The sequence below is a fragment of the Ambystoma mexicanum genome, chromosome 8, assembly GCF_040938575.1.
Source record: "Ambystoma mexicanum isolate Mex_15411 chromosome 8, UKY_AmexF1_1, whole genome shotgun sequence".
Classification (NCBI taxonomy): Eukaryota; Metazoa; Chordata; class Amphibia; order Caudata; family Ambystomatidae; genus Ambystoma; species Ambystoma mexicanum.
Window position 1 is genome coordinate 957750728 of NC_090929.1, and position 25923 is coordinate 957776650.

At 43.5% G+C, this 25923-nt stretch overlaps 1 protein-coding gene across 1 annotated transcript in view; it reads right to left on the reverse strand.

Moving 5' to 3' along the window:
• The window catches only part of LACTBL1 (lactamase beta like 1), a 398761-nt gene that overhangs the window by 356741 nt on the left and 16097 nt on the right, over positions 1-25923 (reverse strand). The window contains exon 2 of the mRNA XM_069610864.1: positions 8176-8314. Within this exon, the coding sequence (XP_069466965.1) occupies positions 8176-8196 (21 nt within the window). The 5' untranslated portion in view covers positions 8197-8314. The remainder of the gene's footprint in view (positions 1-8175; positions 8315-25923) is intronic.

Here is a 25923-nt window from a genome sequence, read left to right on the forward strand (position 1 = left end):
CATATGGACTAAAATTTTGTATGTACGCCTTTTGCGTATATGAGGAGGCATGACACATTAAGAATGTCCTTCTCCTCTGTCACTGTTTAAATTGTTATTAGAACTATTTATCAAAGCAAGTGGATGAAATGTGATTTTTACTGTTGCTATTGTTACAATTAGCGTAATTGCATAGACCTTATTCTTTACCATTTTTATTGTGACTTAGTGCAATGTCTAAAAGGAAAGCTAATGTTTCTATTTCTCCCATGGAGGGGAAAATATATATATTTTTAAATGTTCAAACCTATTAAGGAATTAAATATGCTAAGAGATTAAGGATTTGTTGTATGAACTGGACGATGATAATGCCGCTAGTCCAAATAAGAGGGCTCCCAAATGTTCTGCCTTCAATTGTGTGGCCAACAAGGGGAATTCAGGGATTGAACTTGATCATGTAGTAATACAAGCGATGGTCTGAGGGTCTTTTAGGCCTCTTTGCCCCCCAAAGACTGATAATCATTTAAAAGTGTTTTAGGTAGAGAAACACTATGCACAGGTGGGGTGGGGGGATTATCATCTACTTGTTTCTGTACCAGGCATTAAGGCTCCAGCTACTGGTAATGTTGTGGAATTCAATATCCCCCATAGTTTCAGCAGCCTCACCAATTTTATTCTGCCCTCAGATCCAAATGGAGCCTTGATTGCTGCTGCTATTATTAATACAACATTAGAATTTTGCAACAGCTTGTTAGCATGTACTTCTCAAACCAACATAAGAAAGCTGCAGTTGACACAAAATGGTGCAGTGCTGGCTATCTGTGGATTGGGTCGTCGGTCCCAGGTGCCTGAGACCCGTAGGAAACTGCACTGGCTCCCAGTTGATCAGAGAATTCAGTTGAAGTGCTTTGTCATGGTGTTCAAGTGTCTTAAAGGTGAAGCACCTGCATATCTATCTTCAAGTGTTAAGAAGACTTCTTTTAGGTGAACCCTACACTCTAATGACAAAGTTAGACTTCATCAATCTCAAGTTCTTCTAAAAGAAATTGCTGGTGCAAGGTTTAATGCTTGGGCACCCGCTCTCTGGGATACCCTTCCTCCAGATCATAGAGGTTGTGTATCGACCACTCAATTTAAGAAACATTTAATGACATTTCTGTTTGATAGAGGAATAGGTTAAACTGTCTGTTCTCCTGTGTCTTACTCCTTGCTGACTTCCTTGATTAGATAGATAGATAGATAGATAGATAGATAGATAGATAGATAGATAGATAGATAGATAGATTAGCAACCAATTGGGGAAATGCTTTGCAGTTTGAGGTGACTGCAAGATGGGAGAGCAAACATAAACCCTTGAGTCTTACCCTTAGCCCTCAATTTACTATTCCAAACCCCTCGCAGTATAATGATTTTGAGATTGTTATAGCTCAAATTGAGAATGCCAGGAAAGAACCCAAGCGGAATAAGTTGCAGGTTTCAACAGTTAAGCCTGGTTATACAGCATGGCACTCAGATACATTGAAAGTATTTGCAACCAAGATTGTGCAGATGTGAGGGTAACAAATAGTTTCATTTGTGTTGTGGTATCAACCTGCCACAAGTTACCCGTTCTGTAAAGTTAATAGGAAAGAAAGCAGTGGCTGAGGGGGGCTGGTATGACAGCAACTGTAGAGCTGCTAAACTGCCTGTCTGCATACTGATTCTGTGGTGGATACTCCAATTAGAGAGGAAACACTATGATGTTTTAACTAGATGAAAAAAGATTTATTTTTAAAATCTCAGTGGAATGAGTTAAAAGACGTGAGGGTTAGTGGTGATTCCATACAATTTTGGAAGCTTTTGGCGGGCAAGTGCAAAGGCGACAATACTCTGCTATTGATAATGATTTACATAACATTATTCAGCAAATTTGACATAAAAGCATAGAACATAAAATGAAAATTAAATCGAAAAACAGATATGAGGATGCCACATCATACATAATAAAAGAATCTAAAAGCTAAAATGATTATCATAATCAACGATAAATAAAAACTGTTTCAGATAAAGAGGATCAATCATAACAAACCTGGAGCTACCAGTAGTTTGTGCATTTAATAGAGAACATATTTGATTGCAAGAGATAAAACATTAATTAATACAAATCACAGGCAAGCATTCAATATTTTGAAGTGGATAACCAGCAGGGAAAGAATCGAGTCCAACCAGTTTAAACCTTTTTTGACCATCTAAACCATGACTGATGTAAAAACATTGATACAAAGAAAACCCTGTAACACCATTTCCGGCGCCTGATATCCCTGTGCTACCAGGATATCATAGGCAGAGGGGAACGGTTATTTCTCAATCCCATGGAGTCCTATAGGACTCCATGGGAATGGGAAACCTGAAGCACCAGCAACATTAGTAATGGTGCCGGTGCATCAGTGACAAGACTGCCGGTAGGAGCCTGAACATCCGGCAGGTCAGGCCTGCTGGGAGTTCCGTGCCCCTACCAGAAGACTCTTAGTTTGGCAGTCAGGAAAGTGTGCTGATATGTTGCTACCAGAAGTCCTCATAAATTACACAGAGGTGACCCGTTACTTTTGCAACTTGATTTACACAGGCCCCTCTGCATAATATTCAACTTTTGCATGGCGGACTGCAAAAGTGCACTGTAAAAAGGTGGCATACTCATTTGTTCACCACCCTTTTGCAATTAGCCTTCCTGTCATGCATTCATGTATTCATGTTTACAATGGATTCCCATGGATCTGTTGCTGGTGTAAAAAGCAGGCAGATTCCTTAAGAATCCACAGCATTTTGTTTCAACATGAAAATGCATGCTGTGACAAATGCTGGAGTATTAATTATGAATGATGCGCCCCTCACCACCACACATGGAAATGTTTGAAAATGAGCCGCACTGTTAAATTAATGCATACACGTCTTACGGAGGACTTTAACGCATTCAATTAATGGTATAGCTCAATGAAAATTAGCACCGTTGTCTTGCATGACTGCATACAGAAAATCGTTGCTTCGCACAGGCGTTCACAGCCATTTGCACTGCTCCTGTCATAACATTCACAGCTACCGCCTGTGGGGACTGGATAAACGCATTGCATTAGATAAGGAAGGCAAAAGGAACCGTGCTATTCATGTCATTGCAGTTCCCACACAGGGATTTGATTAATGCGCTCTGGGATATGTGCACTGTGGAAAACAGTAAACATCTGAGCAAAATTCAGCTTTCATGTGAAAAATTAAAATTTGTCTGCCAGTGGACGGTTCCCTACTGAAAAGACAGAAGAACAACAACGGGAAGAAGAAGAAGAAGAAGAAGAAGAAGAAGAAGAAGAAGAAGAAGAAGAAGAAGAAGAAGAAGAAGAAGAAGAAGAAGAAGAAGAAGAAGAAGTATGATATGATGTGGCATTTATAACACGCTTATACACAGGTGTTTCAAGGCGCGACGAGGCAAGGAGGGAAACAGAGGGAAGACAGAAAACGATCCTACTAGGCCAGGTGTCATTCAGATCGCGCAAGTGCATGGGAGAAGAAGAAGAGTTTATTCATCAACAGCATTGACAAATATTACAATACATTATATTCAAGCACTAAGGTAAATTAAAAACACACTAAAAACCTGTTAGCAATCCCTCAAAATGACCTTGGACAATTACTCGCTGAGTATTTAGTTGTCTACATTGCCCTCAGTGTCAGATTGGGAAACATGGCGGTTGAATGGTGGTCTACATCTAATACAAGTTCTTCTCGAATGACTGTCTATATCAACTACGTCCCTCTCGCTCCATCTTATAGCCTGGAATACAGACTGAAGGCCATGGAAGTTGTTCTAGGTCTCCAGGTGTTCTTGGAGTTGTCTAGTTGCCTACCTCTACCTATTATTATAAAGATTGGACAGTAGTGGTCTGGTCCCTCGGGCAAGGTGCAAATTCATTCAGTAGTTGGAAGTAATGCTACGCAGTGCAGGATATTATCTTGGGATTAGGACGTGTTAATCATTTGAGAGACTTCAGGGGCACACATGCTGGTAAGCTCCTTGATATCTCGGGAATCAAGAGGCATGGTTCCATTAGTTGCTTGGAGGCTTCCTTATTTTTTGCAATTATCTCCCCATGACAGGTGGATAAGTTTGAAGAAAGAGAGTAAAGTTAGTGATGATGGTGGAGTAATCAAATTGAACCTTGCAAATTTCCAGTTGTCACTCATCTTTGCTCTCATTTTCTAACTGTGCCCAACAAAAAACATTTAGAGAACTTTCAATATTGGACGGATGACACTTGCATTTTGCTAATAATATTTCACAAAGGACCTCTCATTAAACGGATGTGCAAAATAATAATGTAAAACCACGTATTGTTCATGGGAAAAATAGTAATATCAATGTTACATTGTTGTCTCTGAAATAAAGTCTGAAAATCTATTATTATCAATATTTTTCTTACTTTTTTATTATAATGAGCCTCTTTAAATTACTTTTTTGTTGAAAAGGAGACATAAACATTTTTACCTGCAGTAGTAATGTTTTGGGGAAAAAAAGGGGTTCAATTGCATGAAAGTGTTTTAGGTTAACCGAAAGGGACTAGAGCTTTAATCATGGGTCTGGGTGCCCCATTCATTAGCTTACTACAGTTTGTAAAGATTGCTTAAGAATAATTTTTCCCATGGAAACCTTTAAAACATCTATTCAAAACACTCAAGTTTACTGTAGTTGCCAAATTTGTAAAAAGTCAAATTTACTTGCACGGGGCCGCCAACGTCAGCATGTAAATCCTGTTGGGCCAGTAACTGCAATTTCCAATTTTCACACAACAGAGTGGGATGTTAGAGACTAATAAAAGGCGGAATTATCTTCACTCTTTCATTGTACTCTTTTTTTTGTAATAAAATATTAAGGCTGCCTGCAAACTATGCTCTGCAGGTGCCATTTATAATGGATTTCTATGCAATATGTCTGCTGTTAGCAGGTGCTAAATGCAGGTCTATTGCATTGGAATCCATGTGTGCTGTGACTGCAGGAACATCCCATGAAGGTGTACAATGAAGTACACTTTGAAGACAGAGGAACAAAGCATGGGTGAAACGTCAATGCTACTTCATGCCCTTTCTCTGCCTTCAAAGTGAACAAAAGCATCCCAGAGAAGTAAATTGAGATGTAACAGCTTGACGCCTAGCTTTTACACCTTGGGTGCTGATTCATGGAATTTTGTTTACACTGCTGAAAAGTGACTTTGCACTTCTGAAAAGTGATTTTGCACTACGGACACAAACCCTGGTTCATGGAACTGTGCAAAGTGTATTTTTGCCGTGCAAAGTCAGTGCAAAGTCATTTTGTACTGCAGAAATGACTTGGCTACCAGTTAATATAGATGAGGGTGGGGACATAATCTGAAATGCACAGCAGCTGATGAGAATGTCAATTCAGGGAATCATTTTCTTGTAGGCAAAAGATTTGCTAGACCGCAGTTCAGGTGGAAGTCTGTTCTTCTGGTAGCCTCTTCTAGTGAACACATCACACAGCAGATACAATATCTTAAAAGAAGTAACCTCTAACGCACCAACACCTCACAAGGTCTGTTCCATTTGTGACTGGGCACAACTACCGATGGCTGCAGCACTGAATTTTCTATTGCAGGAAATAGAATTCCATAAAACAAATACAACACACTTTATTATTGTACATAAAACAGTGAAGGTAATCGAAGGAAAATCAAGAATTAACACATAGCAAGAAGCATAAAACTGGTCGACACTGAGAAACCAGTACCTCTTAAAACAATTAAAAAATGATTTTCCTGATGTGCAAATTTGCCCAACCAAAAATATAAATTGTGGAGGTCTTCGTTTGGAACGGAGCAAAGTAAACCATTTTTTTCAGCCAAAGAACCTGACTGACCATGCTGCCGTTATTGCTCGCCATGGAATCAAAATCAAAAATCAAATCGTGTGTCAACATTTTGAAAGGTTCACTTATTGCAGGAACTCGTAGGAATTTTCCAAACATTATAGAACCATTTTTCCATCGCAAGAAGATGATGAAAAAATCAATGCAGTGGATGCATTGTTATCTGTGCACGTGCTGATCTGATCGAGCATTGTTTCTTTTTTCAGCAGAAACAGGTTCAAGGCCAGAATGTGCTTGTCTGAAATTGCCCAGAAGAAACATTTTGGCCAACACCAAACGTGTCTTTAAAAATCTAAACCCATCACAATAAGTGAAATGGCCTGCGAGAAACACCGTGCATGAGAAAGTGTACACAAAAGAAAGTAGAGCACGATGTCATGGAAGAGAATCACCAGCTGGCAACTTTGAAATGTCCGTCAGAAGAATTTTTAAGATGCACAATTCGACTTTTTTTTTAAAAACTTGATTTTGATGCCAGAGCACATCTTAAAGTTGCCTCTAAAATCTATCTTTGAATTCACTCGGCAAATGCGCTTGTACAATGCAATACTTGGTTCTAATTCGCGCATTTGCGATAAGCATCCCTGTCCGCGCAGCATCCATCATTTCCTTTCCGCGCTGCATTTACTAATGCACATGCCACCATGTCATTGTGGAATTATATACATATAACAAATACAATCAGTAAATAGTAATTAATATAATAAAGACACCTTTAACTGATGCTATCAACAGCACACAAACTCCAGAAGCAAACAACACACAGAGCATACCATAACCAAAACACAGACACACACCAGCATAACCAACACAGAAGACACACACTCTACACAATAACACACACACTCTGAACATGGTAACTAACACACAGTTCACAGCACAACCCACAAACCTGCAAAAATGTCACACACAGAAAGAAACACACCTTCACCAAAACACACACTCCACACCATAATCAATGCATTCGGTTGACTGTATAACTAATTCACACTCCACACAATAACCAACATACACAGTCTGCATATAACCAAACCACAAACACTCACACTCACACACGTGCATACGCAAAAAAAACAACTATTATTAGCATGTCCATTGAAATATTTTTATATTTTGTTTTCTTTTGTACAATGCTTTTTGCAAAAAGTTTCTGCTCTGCTAAAAAACACAACGTCAGTTTGAATTGAGTACCACGGAAAAAAAGGTGATTGAGCGAACTCCACAAATGCAAGATGTGCATAAAATAAGACTTGTGCAAATTTGGTGAGAAATTGACAGACACTTGCCCTGTATATAGTGAAAACAAATTGCAGCACACTTTGCAAATTCCTGTTCATATGTCCCACTAACGTGAAAAGAAATACAACACTATGCACGCCTAACAGTAACAATATTTGTGAATAGTTTGAAATAAATCCTCAAATGGTTAGGAGAAAAATGTTTACAAATATTTTGAGGTGCGGGGGAGATAATCTCAACCTTGGCATCTGGGTTGGTACTAACGACATAACGTTCATATATGAATAAGTCGATTGGGGTGAAGCAGGCATTATACACATCATCCCCCATTTTATTTTGACCTTTATTTAACTATAACCCTTATACTTCCACAGTGGTAGGCATGCCATTCTGACAAAGATTACTACCAAACAAGGGTGTGTTTCAGGGTATCTGATGCTAGCCAACATCTGAAACGGACAGTTCTTGGTCATCGGGTTCAGGCCACAGCAGAGGCGTTGCTAGGGGTGTGTGGGGCGCTATGGCCCCAGGTCTTCTGGTTGTAGCCCTGGATAGAATTTCAGGGGCTAGAACCAAAAGGCTAGCTAACCCCGAGTCCCGACAGTCCCGACATTAGTGTAGCCCCAGATCTTTTCCTACCTAGCAACACCCCTGGGCTACAGTGAGAAGTTTCCAGGTGCTCTTTTTGACTTTAAAACTCCCTGACACTCATCTCATGATTTAACATCACCCTGAAAATATGATTCATGTTCGAATTGAAAGGGACACATTCATGCTCAAATCCTCTAAAATAAATGTCATTGCTTTTATAATAACACCAGCATTTAAAGTTGAGAAAAATATACAGTGCTAATTTATGTTAGGTTGCTATCATATAGAGCACTTTCCACGCACCCCAAAAATGTAATTCTTGAGTGTAGGGCGGCAGCAGAAAGGGCAAAGAATTAGAAGAGATTAAGAAGGCAGTAGACCATAAATAACCATAATCCCAATTATCAACCCAATAAAAACACTTTTCTCTAACAATTATTTGGGCGGCGCCCCCTTACCCGGTGATTTAAACCATCCATGCTTGGCTAGGCCTCTTTCTTCTTCATTAGCGCTGTCAGTTACTCGTACAGTGCCAGAACAGGTGAGTGGAGAGTAGCGGGGCAGAGACTCTGTCAGGCAGGAGGGGGGATTCCAATGCTGAGGAGAGAGGGAGATGAAAACACAGTGATGTAATCCTGCATCCTTAAACCTCTCAGTGCATCATCCTGTAGGAAAACACGGCAGACACAACAGATTAAAGCAATACGGGGCAGAGAGGGTCCATTACAGCCGGAGGACTAAATTAATTACATTCGCGTTGGATAGAGCCAACGGCAGCATTTACAAATTTGAGAGGTCAATGTGTTTCAGACAAGTAATTTCCTTGTTGCTGTGCTGAATGTATTCGGTTCCTTGGGATCCAAGAACATGTAGCTATGCTGGTATTGATTATATCTTTATTCAATGAAAAGACTTTGTTAAAGTGATGTTGTGGTTGAATTGCATTACTAAACATGTCTGGGGTTGCTTGTGTTTCCGTGCAGAGGGGACCTGGCCTAGCAGTTCGGGCTGGGCTGCTACCATTGGTGGCAGTACCTGACTGATTTGCATATCGCTGGACCCCTTTTGCATGGCGCAGACGGGCTAAAAAACGGTGGTGTGGAAGGTTGCCCAGAGCAAAGCCAGTGGTTCAGATTAATTCAAAACCTTCCACCCATTACTTTTGTGCTTACTGTTTTTGTTCAGTGACAGTGAGAATGTTAAACAGATGATTTAATCTGGCCATACTGCATTGAAAACATGATAAACATACTCTAATGGTGCTATATATGCAGACCCTAACCTTGTGCTATGTTGTTTAATGTACTTTCCTTAGGTTTTGGCCTGAGCTCATTGTGCACATACATGGGGCAATAATCAGGCCCCAGACAGACAATTCATGTTTTATAAATGATGATGAACTTTAATCTTAGTGTCCTTTTCTGGGCATGGTGTTTATTTACTTCTAACTTGAGTTTCCCTGTAAGTGCCTCAGTTTTGTATGCATCAATGCTCTCCCTATATATTTTGTTTATTAACATGTGTGTAGTCATTCTTGTGTAGTAATTCTTGTATTGTTAGCTGTTAATACAAGTTTAACATTAGTCAAGATTCTAATAGGCTTGGATTGATTTCTGATTCTACAGGCCAATATTACCAGATGATTAAAAATACTCTACTTCAATGGCCCATGCTGCAGCTATTGCCTTTTTGTGCGTATTATTAGATTGCTGTATTATAAACAAGACTCTAATAAAAAACTTTTCTGTTTCAATAAGTATATGTTGTGACACATGGAGTAGTTCACGAGAGGACTCCCAATCACCCTTCATGTGTAGCTAGCAACATTCTAAAAAGAACCCCTTGTAGGAACATTTAATCAGGATTGATGTCATATGTGATGTCATCAGTGATATCATTAATGATACCATATGTGATGCCATCTTTGACGTCATGGATGTTAGTCTTAGAGGTGCATGGTGGTAGTGAGAGTTATGGTTGCATAGTTCACCATAACTGGTACATTTCTTTGGTTTTTCGATTTGAGCTTGCAACGTTTTTTTTTCAATGAATTTCATATGTTTTTATTAGTGCAACTTAAACATAATTTCCCTTTACCAATGTGTTTTCAGTACATTTTATAGGTTTTTATTAGTGCAACTTAATCGTAATGCCCCTTTAATGAAGGTTTTTTAGTGAATTTGATGATGTTACAGCACTGCATATAAGTTATTAATAATTCCTCTTTTAACATATATGAAGGAACTATATACCTCCTCTAACAAACATATTTGTGTAGCTCACACTGATGTGTGTCATTTTCAGCAGCGCATACTGGGGATGCAAGTCGTGGTTGAATTGCCTAGGGCATGATGCTCGACCATGACCCCAGCCCTACCAGACCACCCCTATTATCCATTGCCTCTAGTCTGCATCCTAGTCCAGTTTCCATTATATCCCCATAATGTGACCAATGGCCAGTGCTCATTGCTTACAGCCATGGTCAGTCTCCACAATCCATGGGCCATAGGCTCCGGCCATGCCGCTTGCACCAATAAGCAAATCTAAGTAGACGTTTGTCCTTGGTGAAGGCCACGCCCACTGCCCAGGCACCAAAGTTACATCAATATTTGTTGTGCTTACATTTGGACACTTTGGAAATATAAAATCCAGGAAAAATTTGCGATAAAATGCTATCAGGTCCTTGCTGAGGCTACTTGTTATGTTATGTTATTTTGCACTTATATAGCGTATTATATACCATTGGTATGGTCTGAAGGCGCTGGTAGTTTGAACGCCCTTGGGAACCGAAGTTCAGATCAGTAGAGAGAGTAGAGAGAGTCAAAGGTGCATGTGAGCCCCGGGTATGTGTGCAGCTTGTGCGGTATTCGTGTAATAGCTGCTTCTTAGCGGTAGGTGTGGTGGTTGAGAGATCAGGAGAATGTGTTCGTTCTGGCGGGTTTTATCCAGAACGGCTGTGGCTGTGATAGGCCTGAGGAGAACGCCTGGCTGGGGGGGCGGTGAAACCAGCAGTGTTTACTTAGAATGATGTGCAGTGAGCGGCGGATGTTGGTATGAGAACAGCTATACCGAATGGTGTCATAGTATCTCTGTGTTCTAGTTGAGTGGTGATGTAAAGAAGAGAGTAAGCGTGGTGGTGTGATATGATGTGTTATATGCTCTTTAAACGCTCTCTGCATTCTAAGCCATACTATATATGTCATGCAATTCTATGATCTCCAGTCCGTCCAATACTCCTGTCTGCCCTGCGCGCTCTAGTCTGTCCCGCACATGCACTCTTGTCTACCCGCGCATGCCCTCTTGTCCGCCCCACACATGCCCTCTTGTCCACCCCACGCATGTACTCTTGTGTATACGCTCATTCACTTCATACACCCATGTGCTCTATACATTCGCCAGGTTTGTACATTCATCTGCTCCGGCGATTTACACACTCTCCTCACTTCCGCAATCATCCACTATCCACACTCGTGGGCTCTACATACTCGTCCGCTCCACATAATCATCTGTTCTACACACTCATCCAGTTTACGCTCATCCATTCTGCGTATTCGTCTGGTTTGCGCATTCCTGCATTCCTGCATTCTACTCGCTTCTCTCAGATTTACGAGCCCGCCCCCTCTGCGCGCCCACCCCCTCTGCGCGCCCGCCCCCTCTGTGCACCCGCACCCTCTGCGCACCCGTCCCCTCTGCGCACCCGTCCCCTCTGCGCACTGGTCCCCTCTGCGCACTCGCCGCCTCTGCGCACTCGTCACCTCTGCAGTGATGCACACCTCTGCACACTCTTTCCCTCTGCACACTCTTTCCCTCTGCACACTCTTTCCCTCTGCACACTCTTTCCCTCTGCACACTCCCTCTGCACATTATTTCCTTCTGCACACTCTTTCCCTCTGCACACCCATCCGCTCCATACACCCATCCGCTCCACACACCCATCCGCTCCATACACCCATCCACTCCAACACCCATCCGCTCCAACATCCATCCGCTCCATACACCATCCGGTCCATACACCATCTGCTACGTACACCCATCCGCTCCGTACACCCTTCCACTCCATACACCCATCAGCTCCTTACACACATCCGCCCCATACACTCATCCTTATTATACACACATCCATCATCTACACTCTTCCGTCCTATACACTCATTCTGCTCTATATACTTATTTCGCTCTATACACTTATTTTGCTTCCATGTTTGCTGCAATCATATCCAGCAGTTCACGCTGTAGCCACAGGCAGAATTTATTTTCCCATTCAAACCTATCCCAATTTCCCCCAAAATTTACCACAAAGTCGGTCCGTGGTGACCATGCCCACTTTAACCTCATTGCCAGTCCCTGGTGGCCATGGCCAGTGGCCGGAGTATTCAGGGCATACCCTGGACAATCTAGCCACTGGCCATGGCCACAGGCATCATCAAAGGTATATCATTAATTGTTGTAAGTACATTAGGATAATATCACATTGTTTTAACGGTGCAAATTCTTTCAAACTAACTTTTTACCAATAAATTACATTTAAAAATAATTAAAACATATAGGGGTTGTTAGGCATTAAAAGGGGTGGGGAGGAGGTTGGGGTAGGAGCAATAGTAAAGGGAAGGGAGGGGCTTAAAGGGGGCCCCCAAAATTAAAAACAATAAAAAATGTGAAGAGTTTTTTCAAAGTAATGTCTTTCAAAACCATGCTTTCGAGTCCTTACCATTGCTTCTTGCACAAGTTTTCTGCAAATCTGTCCGTGTTTTATTTATTGAAAACTGTCAAAATATAGCTACAAAAAATAGTGATACAACTTAGCAAAATCCATTCAAACTCTGCACAGACATTCAAAGTTGCGTCTGTAATCGTTTTTCAAACCTTTGTGCAGAGTTGTCAAATGGCCCCAAGCTTATAAGCCATCTAATAATGTTGGGATCCCCCCTCTAATGTTGCCCCCTCTTGACAAAATGCACCAAACCCTGTAAAAATATTCAAATTTGTGTATAAATTTGTTTTGCAAACTTGTATGCAGATTTGACAAATGGCACCAAATTTATAAGCCGTTCAAACATTTCGGGACCCCCACTCTAAGTTTGACCCCTCTTCTCGAAACAGCACCAAACAGTACCAAACATTACAAAAGCATTCAACGTTGGGTCTACAATTATATTACAGAATTTCATACAGTTTCATTGAATTGCAGGAAAGTTATAAGTCATCCAAAAAAGTACGCTTCACCAACCCTATACGTCAGAAATATGCATGGATGTCCTTGAACTTTTGTAAAGATTGCGAACATCTCAGAAATGTCCCCGAACATGTTCACGGAATTTGTAAAAGGAAAAAAAAACCTGATTGTTGTCTTTTTCTTGATTTATCCGATTGCATCTTCATCAGCCCTCACCTCCCCAGAGATTGTTTCATTAGTTTTACAAGTGAAATGTTGTGTTATTTATTATGTTTTTACTGCAATTTCTACGGACTACGGGCACATTTTGTGAATCTAACATGGCGTCCGTTTCAAATGTTTTGATGCACCTCATATTTTTAATTGGCTAATCAGCGTATGATGCAGGGTCCATTCCAGGACTAAGATGCCATTTTCTGGCTTATGATACAGTCATCATTAAACTAGATCCCCCAAACCACACCTCGTAGTACGGAAAGCTTCAAGGATAAGGTGCACCAGGGCTATTCACTAGCTTCCAATAGAGGTTCATCTGATGTGACTTAAGTTGCCTAGTAACAATATTGAGTCCTAGCTCAGCATACAGATATTCTGATGTGTCTCACACTTTTAGTAAGAATTTTAAGACACCCCCCTTTCATTTTCCTGATGGCAGCGATGTGTTTGTAACCCCCACACCTCTGCACTATACTGAATAAATAACAGATGAGTTCTTTGACTTATCTTCCATATTTATAAAAGTGAAAATGTGTGGGTTTGTTTGTGGCATGGTGAAGCATTGTTCCTTATAAAACTTCTCACTGGTTCACCAATCTGAACCAAATTTTGCCGAGTTACCTGTTAGGACTCTCTGAACATTTGGACACCCCATCCCGTTCCCCGGATTTCAGCAAAAGTCAAAATAAGTTTTTGGGTTTGTGGCCTGGCAAACCATTGTTCCTCACAATTCCACACTGATTCACCAAAATGCACCAAATTTTGCATAGTTCCGAGTTAAACCACTACGGACAACAATGTCTACATGACATTTGGAAACCCCACTCTGTTCCCCGGATTTTAGCAAAGGTCAACATTTGTTTGTGCATTTGTGGCTTAGCAAAACATTGTTCCTTATACAATTCCACACCGTTTCACCAATCAGCACCAAATTGTGTTACCTGTTAGGCCCCTCCAGACAACACCAGCTACAGGGCAATTGGATACCCCACCCTTGTCCCTGGATTTCAGCATAAGTCAACATTTGTTTGTGGGTCTGTGGCTTGGCGAAGAATTGTTCCTTATACAATTCCATACTGTTTCATCAATCTGACCACATGTTGCAAAGTTACCTGTTAGGACCCTCTCGACATTACTGGCTACCTGTTATTTGGACACCCTGTGCCTTTCCCCGGGTTTCAGCAAAACTCTAAATTTGTTTATGGGTTTGTGGCTTGGCGAAGCGTTGTTCCTGATACAATTCCAGACCGTTTCACCAATCTGCACCAATGTGTGCATAGTTACTTGTTATGACCCTCCAAACAATACTGGCTATGTGACATTTGGACACCCCACCACGTTCCCCATATTTAAGCAAAAGTCAAAATGTGTTTGTGGGCTTGTGGCTTGGCAAAGCTTTGTTCCTTATACAATTCCACACTGGTTCACCAATCTGCACCACATTTTGCATAGTCACCTTTAGGAACCTACAGACATTACTCATTACATGAAATCTGGACACACCACCTGTTTCCCCCGGATTTCAGCAAAAGTCATCATTTGTTTGTGGGTTTGTGGCTTGGCGAAGAGTTGTTCCTTATACAATTCCATACTGTTTCATCAATCTGACCAAATGTTGCAAAGTTACCTTTAGGACCCTCTGGACATTACTGGCTACATGACATTTGGACACCGTACCCCTTTACCTTAATTTCAGCAAAACTCTAAATTTGTTTATGGGTTTGTGGCTTGGCGAAGAGTTGTTCCTTATACAATTCCAAGCTGGTTCACCAATCTGCACCACATTTTGCATAGTCACCTGTTAGGACCCTTCAGAAATTACTGGTTACATGAAATTTGAACACCCCACCCCGTTCCCTGGATTTCAGCAAAAGTCAACATTTGTTTGTTGGTTGGTGGCTTGGCAAAGCATTGTTCCTTATACAATTCCATACTGTTTCATCAATCTGCACCAAATATTGCAAAGTTACCTATTAGGACCCTCTGAACATTACTGGGTACATGACATTTGGACACCCTACCCCTTTCCCCAGATGGGTGCAACACACCCCAGCCTCTCCGGCCCAATCAGCTGCCTGCACCTTTATCTACCAATAGGAAGGACCGGCAGGCATAAGCCAGCAACCCGACCGAAGGTACCCCATTAAAGGCGCCTGTCCTGGGATGTCCAGACGCCAATGACACAAACCCCTGCCAAATTTTACCCCAGATCTTCCCTCACAAACACCCCGAACGTGCTTGCAGTCAGCGGTGCTCCATCAGAAGTGCAGAACTATCTACTAAAACCCTCCTGGTGCGGTAAGACTCACTGAGACCATTATCTGACCCCCGTTCCTTACTGAAATGTTGTACCTGTCTTGTGCATTATTCTAATCCTCCCGCATAATGCCCTCCCGTGTTGAAGAACTAAGCCGCCACCTCGTCAGACTCTACCTCTGATCCGCAGCACTGATTATTTTGGTCGCATTACTTAATAACTTCAGATACGCCGGTTGCGCATTTCAGCAGTTCCAAATGAATAGCCATTGATATGTTTTTAACCGTATTTTGATAACCTGTACTATTGTCCTGAATACCAACTGAGAATTATTTAGCACATTGCATCTCTTTTGGTTACAGTAGTTTAAATAATATCAGCTCTGTCTGCTTCTCTATTCAGTTTTTCATATTGCCTAGTTTGTTGCTCTGATAGTCCATTTAACCTAGATTGTTCTGCCGATGCAACCGTATGCTACGAATAACGTTGCCTATATTATATAAGCTCCTCAAATTGTACACTCATATACTAGTGTGCTAATCATCCTCTCCACCCTGATCTTAGTAAGCTGCCCAAATGGTCTTACCGCCCTGCACCCTGCATACTCTTCTACAGCCTCTGCCCCAATGCAAATACACACCAATATTAGTGCGTGCGCACTCCCACCTCATACCAAGGAGCCCCCCAGAAATAGGTCAGGGCACACGTGCCCTAGAGGCCTGACCATAACTTACACAGTGTTCTTCATTATAGCATTACTCTCCTGCTACACAGTGACCCATAATACCAGACCCACGCCACTAGCACTAACAATACCAGCACACACAAAATAATGCCATCATACCTAGATGCCGACACCACTAATAACACATTATGCACAAAGAGAACATTCATCCACATAGGCACGAGCCTTGCCTGACTACACTGCCCCAGACATCACCCTCTACCATGCCCCACTCCATTCCTTCCCAATACACTAGCTTTTCCAAACACACCACATATCCACATACAAACCATTGCTAGGCAGAGTACGCCGCACACGCCTCTCATCCACAATTTTTAACAACAGCACCCTATCTAGATCCACCCCTGCGTATGTAAGAACTGATAGACTGTCGGCGCGCACTCACCATCTGCACACTAACACCAAAAACCAGTACACCCCTCCACTCGCAAATATGATAGCTATGCATAAACCCCATGTGTCACAGGATAAGCCTAACACTACCACCCAACACATTAACAATCCCACCAACACCCCACAAAAAACACCCAGCACCACCTCAGCTCGGCCACTGGCCTGCCTGACCCAAATACCCTGCTCCCCTAAAACCAAACAACCACTATTAGGAGCCCTACTCAATGTAAGATCCCTTGCCGTCCATGCCATAAACATACATGATCTTATTATAGAACTTAGACTTTCTAGTACTAACCGAAACATGGCTAAATACAGCCTCAGGTCTGCTGATCACCCTAGCTATTCCTTTAGAGTACACACTACTTAGAGCAGACCGTCAAGATGCTATAGGCGGCAGGGTGGCTATCATCTTTAAAACTTCACTTCAATTCAGGGAATGCAAAATGGAAACCCTACCAGGGTACAAATTCCTATCCCTCAAACTAGCCATCAACACTAATGAAACTATCAATGTTCTAATAATATACTGATCCCCTAGCTCTACAAACAATCCCAACATAGATTTAGCACTCCTAATTAATTACGCCTTATCTTAAACCCAAAACTAAATATATCCTTCTAGGAGACCTAAATCTAGGCTACAATGACCCAACTGACCACAAAGCCACGGCTTTCCATAATGCATTCCTAGAAATGCAATTCACACAAATTGTAAATGCCCCAACCCATTCAAAAGGTAGAATTCTTGATTGGAAACTCACATTGAATACTGTAGTTTCCATAGAAGACATCTTCAAGATGCCATGGACTGACCACTACTTAATCAAATTCAAGCTAACTATAGCTACTGACCCAAAAGTAAAAAAATGCACCCCTGTACCTATACTGATCAGAAATACATGGAAACTCACACCCGAAAATTTGACTCCTCTTCTCAATAGATTGCTCAATTCCGAGTCGAAAGATAACGCCAATCCGGACAGCATCTCACTACACTATCACCACTGTCTGAAATCAGCTATTAATGAAGCAGCCCCACTCAAATCTAAGCTTCCCGAGCCAAAACGCAGATCTCCCTAGTTTAATGATGAACTTATAGAACTTTGACGTAAAAAAGAGCCTTAGAACACCTATCTAGAAAAAAACACTCCTCAGAACTCCTAAACGAATTCCAACAATTATCCAAAACCTACAAACTCAGAGTAATCGCCCACAAAGCTAATTCACTTAACAAACCTATCACCAATGCTGCTTCAAACACCAAAGAACTAATTATTATTATTAGAGAACTTGAATCCCCCATCCTACCCACCAGCTCAATCAATACTAGCAGAGCCTGGTGTACAACCATTCAGGGTGCACTGTCCACTAAAGTGAACACACTCCAAAATAAAACCACTCTGCAAAGAAAACTCTTAGAGATTTCTGCTAAAACTTCCCTCCCACTAGTTACAGACACCAGGTCTAATGTGCCTGATTTCCATTTCACCCCAGTTACTAACAACCAGGTATTTAAAACGATAGCATTGCTTAAACCACCCAACTGCAAAGGAAACAACTTCCCTGCTAAATAGTTAAAGATTGCGCCCAATCCTTGCACCCATCATCACCAAATTTGTTTAACTTCCTTCAGGTCTAACAAAATCCCAGCCTCCATAAAAGTAGCTTGGGGTAGACCAATACTAAAAAAACCTACACTAGATCCCGCCACCCCCACCAACTACAGGCCGATCACAACAGTTCCAATTCTCCTCAAAATCATTGATAAAATCGCATACACCCAACTGCAAACCCACCTAGAAAATAGCCACTTACTATGGGGCAGACAATCAGGCTTCTGCCCCAGACGCAGCACTTAGACGGCCCTTTTGGACTTTAAAAAAACAGATGGATGCCATCAGGGACGCAGGAAAGTTATGTATTTTACTATTACTAGATCTCTGTGCTGCCTTCGATTTAGTGGACCATGATAAACTATGCCAAACCAAAGCTACTAACTTCCATCTCTCAAAGGAAGCCACTACCTGGATAAAATCCTTCCTTTCTGACTGCACCTCAAGAGAACCATAGGTGACAAAGCAGCTGACCCCATCCCAGTACCACTGGGAGTACCTCAAGGATCTTGTCTCTCCCCCACACTCTATAACGCTTACACAAAATTACTTTTTGCAGCACTAGATGCTATGGGAGTAGTATACACAAATGTTGCTGACGACACACAAATACTCATTCCAATCACAGGCAACCTCGAACAGGATACTTTATGTGTCAACAAAATGTATTCTCTTATCCAAAACTGGATGGCAAACAACAGTTTCTGCCTCAATGGAGAAAAAACAGAGTTCCTCATTGGGGGCACCGTGGCCCGCCTAAGCAAGCTCCACCCAGAATATACCTCTACAGTCATAGATGGTACGCCAATCACCATATCACACCAAGTCAAAACACTAGGGGTATACCTGGACTCCAGTCTCACCATGGGAAAACATATTAGCGCACTTGCCTCCCCCATGGCATTTGCAGACAAACTTATTGCACTAAGCAGGCCCCTACTCTCCCCAGAAAACTGCCTCATGCTCGCCTGAGCCCTCATCTTAACAGAGATAGATTATTGCAACATCCTCCTATGAGGCACCTTGAAGAAAAATATAAATACATTGCAATTACTTCAGAATAAAGCCCTCAGAGCGGCACTGGGAATTAACAAAGAGAACACATATCGCAACACAGAAGAGAAGCACACTGGCTACCAGTACAAGCAAGAATACTCCACAAAACACTCACCATCACACACAAATGCATCTCAGACAATGCCCCTATCTATCTCTGCCAAAGCCTCTCACGTAAAACCACTGCTAGAACACTCAGATCCAGCTCCAACACACACCTCACCATCCCACGCTTCACTACTGCTAGATCAGCAAGCTCCAGCTTTCCCATAGCAGCCCTGCGAATATGGAATTCACTACCTACCAACATATGTGATGAAACCTCTTACCCAAAATTTAAGAAACTATTAAAAACCTGGCTTTTCAACAAATACTAACACTTCATGGCCAGCTCACCCATACCACCTACATGACTGTGTCTTCTGTCTCTTACACTTGTAACATCTCTCTAAGCCTATAAGTAACCAACCAGTTATGTAAACATTCATTTTTTTCTGCCAATGTGTGTAACCAACCGTGTAACTGTCTGCATGAAACTGTTAAGATGCCAAATATACTTGTAACCTACGCAGTGATCCCTAAGGTTTGGGCGTAAAACCAAATAAAATAAATAAATACATTTCAGCAAAACTCTAAATTTGTTTATGGGTTTGTGGCTTGGTGAAGCATTGTTCCTTATACAATTCCACACTGTTTCGCCAATCTGCACAAAATGTTGCAAAGTTAACTGTTAGGACACCCAATGCCTTTCCCCGTATTTCAGCAAAACTCTAAATTTGTTTATGGGTTTGTGGCTTAGCAAAGCATTGTTCCTTATACAATTCCACACCGTTTCACCAATCGGCAAAAATATTTGTATAGTTACCTGTTAGGACCCTCCAAACAATACTGGCTACATGACATTTGGATACCCCACCGCATTCCCCATATTTAAGCAAAAGTCAAAATGTGTTTGTGGGTTTGTGGCTTGGCGAAGCTTTGTTCCTTATGCAATTCCGCACTGGTTCACCAATCTTCACCACATTTTGCACATTCACCGGTGGGAACCTACAGACATTATTGGTTACATGAAATTTGGACACCCCACCTCGTTCCCCGGTTTTCAGCAAAAGTCAACATTTTTTTGTGGATTTGTGGCCGGGCGAAGTTTTGTTCCTTATACATTTCCACATCGTTTCACCAATCTGCACCAATTCTTGCATAGTTACCTGTTAGGACAATCCGAACAATACTGGCTACATGGCATTTGGACACCCCATCCCGTTCCTCATATCACAGAAAAGTCCAAATGTGTTTGTGGGTTTGTGGCTTGGCAAAGCGTTGTTCCCCCTGGGATGGCCCTTGTACGCTTGCTCAATGACTTGGGGAATCTTGCACATCGGTATCACTAGGCAGTGTCCCTTGAGCAATAGCCCTGACTAAACAAATGTCAGCTGTTCCGTTACACTCGACATCTGTTGCAGTACCACCCATGCCTCTTGGGTCCTCTGCGCTGACATGTCCAGCACCGACTTCCATGACCCTTTCTGAAGGGCCACCTTCAGTATTAGGAAGCACTCATCCTCAGCCGCCGCCCTTTTGAGCTCTTGGAGAGGCACTGAGCTTGGGATTGCCGCCTCTACAATTAGCTGCAGATGTTCATCCGCGTCCTCACCACTGATGTCTTCACGTCCTTCCGTCACACCTCTGGGATGCCTAGACAGATAGACTGCTGTGTTGTTACTGCCTGACAAATGCACCAACAAGACCCCATATTTCAGGAGCACCAGAATCCACCTTTCAATCTGGGCTGGAGGTTTGGAAGATGAGCCAGCCATGATCGTCAGCAGGGACTTGTGGTTAGTCACCACTGTCACTGGCCGTACCAGCATGTGCAATCAAAAATACCAACACCCTCACAAGATGGCCAGGGCCTCCCTCTTGATCTGCGAGTAGTGCTGCTCTGTTTCAGACAGTGCCTTGCTCGCATAGGAAATTGGTCTGACTTTCCCATTAGTCTCCTTTTGAGTGAGGACCGCACCCACACCAAATGGGCTGGCGTCCACCACGATCTTTGATGTCAAGGATGGATCAAAAAATGCCATCATGTCTTCTGTTGTCAGAGCTCCCTTCAAATCTTCGAACGTGGCCTGTTTCAGCGGGCCCCACTGCCACGTTGCCTCTTTCTTGGTGAGACTCAACAGGAGCTCAGACCTGGAGGATAGGTACTCAATGAATCGACCACAGTAGGTGACCATCTGCAGGAAATGAATCGACCACAGTAGGCGACCATCCGTAGGAAGCAGGAAGCTTCAGACCTCAGATACATCCTCGGGAGGCATTGCTTCCACATGTCTTTGACCCTTTGGGGGGTTGGGTGACACACCTCCCACCTTGAATACAAACCCGAAAAACTCAATGTTTTTTTTGAGGAATTTGCATTTGTACTTGTGCAAGGTCAGCCCCAATGCCTGCAACCATTCCAGCATCCTCACCAGCCGTTCCATGTGTTCCTCCTCCGGCTTCGCAAACACCAAAATGTCATTGCTGATGTTGAGGACACCCTCTAGATCTGCCAGGGTCCCAAGTATGATGTTTTTGAACACCTCCGCCGTTGATGACACTCAGGCGCTTGTATCTATGCAGGCCTCGGTGCGTGGTAAAGGTGGTAATGAATCTTGAGTCTGGGTGCAACACCACCAAATGATATCCCACCCATAGGTCAAGTTTGAAAAGAAACACAGCCTTTACAGTTACACAATGATGTCGTCGATTGTGGGCATGAGGATTCTTTCTTGCTTGATGGCCTTGTTCGGGAGCCTCATGTCCACACAGATTCTCACCGAATCATGTTGCTTTGGCTTCCTTGAGATGGCTATTGATGACACACATGGGGTAGGTCCATCCACCTTCTCGATGACATCCAGCCCCACCAAATTGTCCAGTTCTTTGTCTACCAGGTCCCGCAGATGGATTGGGACTGTACGGTTCTTGAGCGCAATTGGCTGTGACTCATCAAGGTGCAGCCTCACAGGTTTGCTGGCCACACGGCCTATCCCTTCAAAGAGCAGGCTGTACTTCGCGAGAAGCCCCTGTACATCTTCCACATACACTGCATAGACAAAACTCATGATGCCCAATGCCTCTGCTGCCACACAGCTCAGGAGAGTGTTGCTGCTTACGCTCTTCACATAGATTTGAGATTTTATTGAAGACCCTCCATGCTCAACCTTCGCCACAAATGCCCCGGCCAATGGAATGGGCTGCTCACCTCCAAAAGTGAATATTCGGCCCTTGTGTTTCTGCAATGTGGGCGGTGCCACCAAAGCATCATAGTGCACTATGGCCATTACCTTGACTGAGACCCCTGTGTCCACCAGCACTGGTACTGTCGACTCATTGACTTTTAGGAGGCACCATGGCTGCCTTCTGGTGGTGGCATGTAGCACACTGATGCTGGAGATGTAGAAAATGTTCTCCTCCTCCTCATCCTCCTCTTCTTCTTAGTGAGCCATGCCATCTTTCCCTTGATCTACTTGGGAGACATTAGGAGGTGTTGTCGCCTGAAGAAGCCTGCTCTAACCGGCCCCCTCTGCACCACAACCGGCAATGGTGCACTGCACATACAGGAATAATGATTTAGTGCACCACACCATCCACAGGCTGTCCCCTGTGCAGGGTAATCTGTGGGGTGCGGAAAATCATATCCACACTTGAGGCGTGACTCCAGGGTTGTGGCTCATCTGTCACACTGGCCACCACTTGGACATTGGGCCCCTCTTCCTCAATGACCTTGGCCCATGTCACATACCTCCTCTGTCTTCCCTGGCCGTATTGCTGCATCCATTCTTGACACCCGCACCTCAGACACCTCATGGCACCGGCCTAGCTCCAATATGTGGGGCAGAGTGAGTCCCGGTTCCCGCAGCACCTGCCTTCTCTGCTTTCCAGACAAACAGCCCTGTATTAGCTGGTTTCTCACCATGGTCTGGGTGTTCTCCCAGGCACACAACAACGACATCCGGCACAAATGTCCATAGAAAGTTTCCAGAGACTCATTGTCTTTCTGCCTGGTGCTACAGATGACAAAGCATTCATAGTCTGCGTTGGCCAATGGCATGAAATGCTCGCGCCGCACATTTCTGGCCACCGTGTAGGATGTGTCCACTGGTTTTTGGGAATTGAAAACTTGGTCCAGAAATATCAAACTCAGGCATTGGCATGAGTGCCCCTTGCTGTCTCAGCATGCGTGCACCCACTGGGCCTGCTGGTCCTGCCTATGCAGCCAGGGCTCCTGCACTGTCTTGCTTGACCCCCATGGTGGTGTCACTGTGCACACAAGCACCCCACATGAGCACTGGGGCTGCAACTCACAATGGCCCTCCTCCAGGCAGAATGCCCCAAAATATTAAGCATGCCGATGTTAGCCAACACTCCCTTTCAGGCTAGTGATGGTGATTTCCCCTCCAGCAAGTCCACACAATCACAAAATGTGTTTTTCAGTGCACAGTCCAGAATGCCCAAAAATTGAGCATGCAAGCACTTGCCACTACTCCACCCTTGGGCTTGCTGTATTGATTGCTCCTCCACCAATGTCCAAACAGCCATGAGTATAGAGTAGTGCCCTAGACCATAGGCCAGAAGCTCAAAAAATTGAGCAGGTGGGACACAGGGAAAGAAAACTAGGCCTCCCCTCCTCCTCACTGCACACTCGATGAGAAGAAAGTGTCCAAAACACTCCAAAAAGATTCTCCAGCACCACAATGCTGCCCCCTGCATGAGGGATTCCAAAAATACACATGAGGGGTGCACAAGCACTCCTGACGGGAGTCAGAACCCTCACCACCACGTGTACAAACATACCAATGAGGTTATTGGTGCTTGGGTGAACGTTCCATTGATTAATCGAACAGATAGGCTTTATAATTCTGAGGTTTAGACCGTGAGGCATATTTTCACCTCTAGTCCTCTTCTGAACAACATATTTACAAAGGCAGATTCAACATTTGTTTATTTATTTATTGTATTTGTTTATATAGCACACAAAACTCAGGGGTATCTAGGCGCTTTTACTGAAGAGATTGGTTACAGTGCTTCACGTTACAGATGGGAAGCGCATATGTTGATTACATCATGGAGGAACATAAAGAAGTAATACCACACACGCAAAGGGCAAAAGAGGGTTCAGGTAAGTACATTCATAGAGCCTAACCCCATGTTGCAGCACACACAAATACACAAGTCAATTCAGTGGGCATAAACATGGACCCTTACCCCATGTTGCAGGGCGGCAGCACACACAGATACAAGAGTCAATTCAGTGGGCATCACCAAGCCACGCAAACGTCATTGCTCCTCCTCTAAGGCATGGACTCCACAATACAGCAAGATCATCCACATCAGCCTCAAGCCCTTCTGCAACCCTTCACTGTCCACAAGACAGAAGTTGCTGCTCGCCAACATCCACTCGGGTATCACACATGCAGCAGACATCGCTGACCTCATCACTACATACAACCTTGACGCCATCTTCATCACTGAGACCTGGCTGACACCCACCTCCACCCACATCCTAGATGTCCTTGTCCCTGACGGCTACAACATCCAACACAGAGATCAGCCCTGCACCAGACTTGACCTTGACAACATCGGCTCCATGAAAGTCCTCTCATGTCACTTCCTGCTCTCCCCAAGGACACAGTCACCTCACATCTCATCAATAGACCACACAAAACCAACACTATCTTCATCAGAGTCTTCACTGACCTGGTCACCACTGTGTCCCTCATGCACACCAACAACATCCTCTTAGACTGCTTCAACCTCCGATGCAACAAGGCCACCAAACCGATGAAGGAAGCTCTCCTCTGCCTTTTCTACACCTTCAGAATCACACAGCACATGAAAGACCCAACGCACGAGAAAGGTAACATCCTCAACTTAATCATCACTGCACTGCGTTCCCTCCACTGCAGCTATCCTCTCCCGCTTGACTTGTGTGACCACCTGGCCATGCCGTTCAACATCCTGCACCCCACCCCAGTCAAGCACTCCCAGAAGGAATCACATCAGACAAACCTTCAGGTCCTTCAAGAACTTCCCGATGGAAGCTCTCACAGAAGACCTTGCAAACCTCCACCTCACATGGACAGAACACCCCGAACCGAACTGCGACTCTCTGCTGGAAGGACTCAATGCAACCCTCTCAGCCTCCATTGACCGACACGCGTCTCTCAAACAATGCGCCTGCAAACTGAAACCGTCAGCACACTGGTACATGCAAGAACTCAACCTCAGCAAAAGAGTCATCAGGAAACAATAGAAAACCTGGTGCTGCTCCAGGACCTCATCAGATCTGCCATTTCTCAAGGAACTCCAAGCAACACGCTGAGAGCTAATCAACACAGATAAGCCTCCTACTATCCGAACACTATAGCAGAAGCCAACAACAAATCCAGAGCCCTCATTTAATCAGTCAAGCACTGCATCAACCCGCTAACTAACCCTTCCATACCACAATCCATTGAAAAATCCACTGACATCAACTCCTTCTTCATTGAAATAATCTGCAAGATTTGCCAGCACATAGACACCACCACCTCACATCACTCCTCATGAAATCTCCACACCATTGACCCTAGCTGCTCTCAAAGCTACATTGTATACAGATGACATCCTCCCAGCATCCAGCCTCAAGACCCTCCCCGCAGAAATCCTCCTTCCCTACATGGAAATCATCAACAGCTCCCTAATTCAAGGCACTTTCCCATC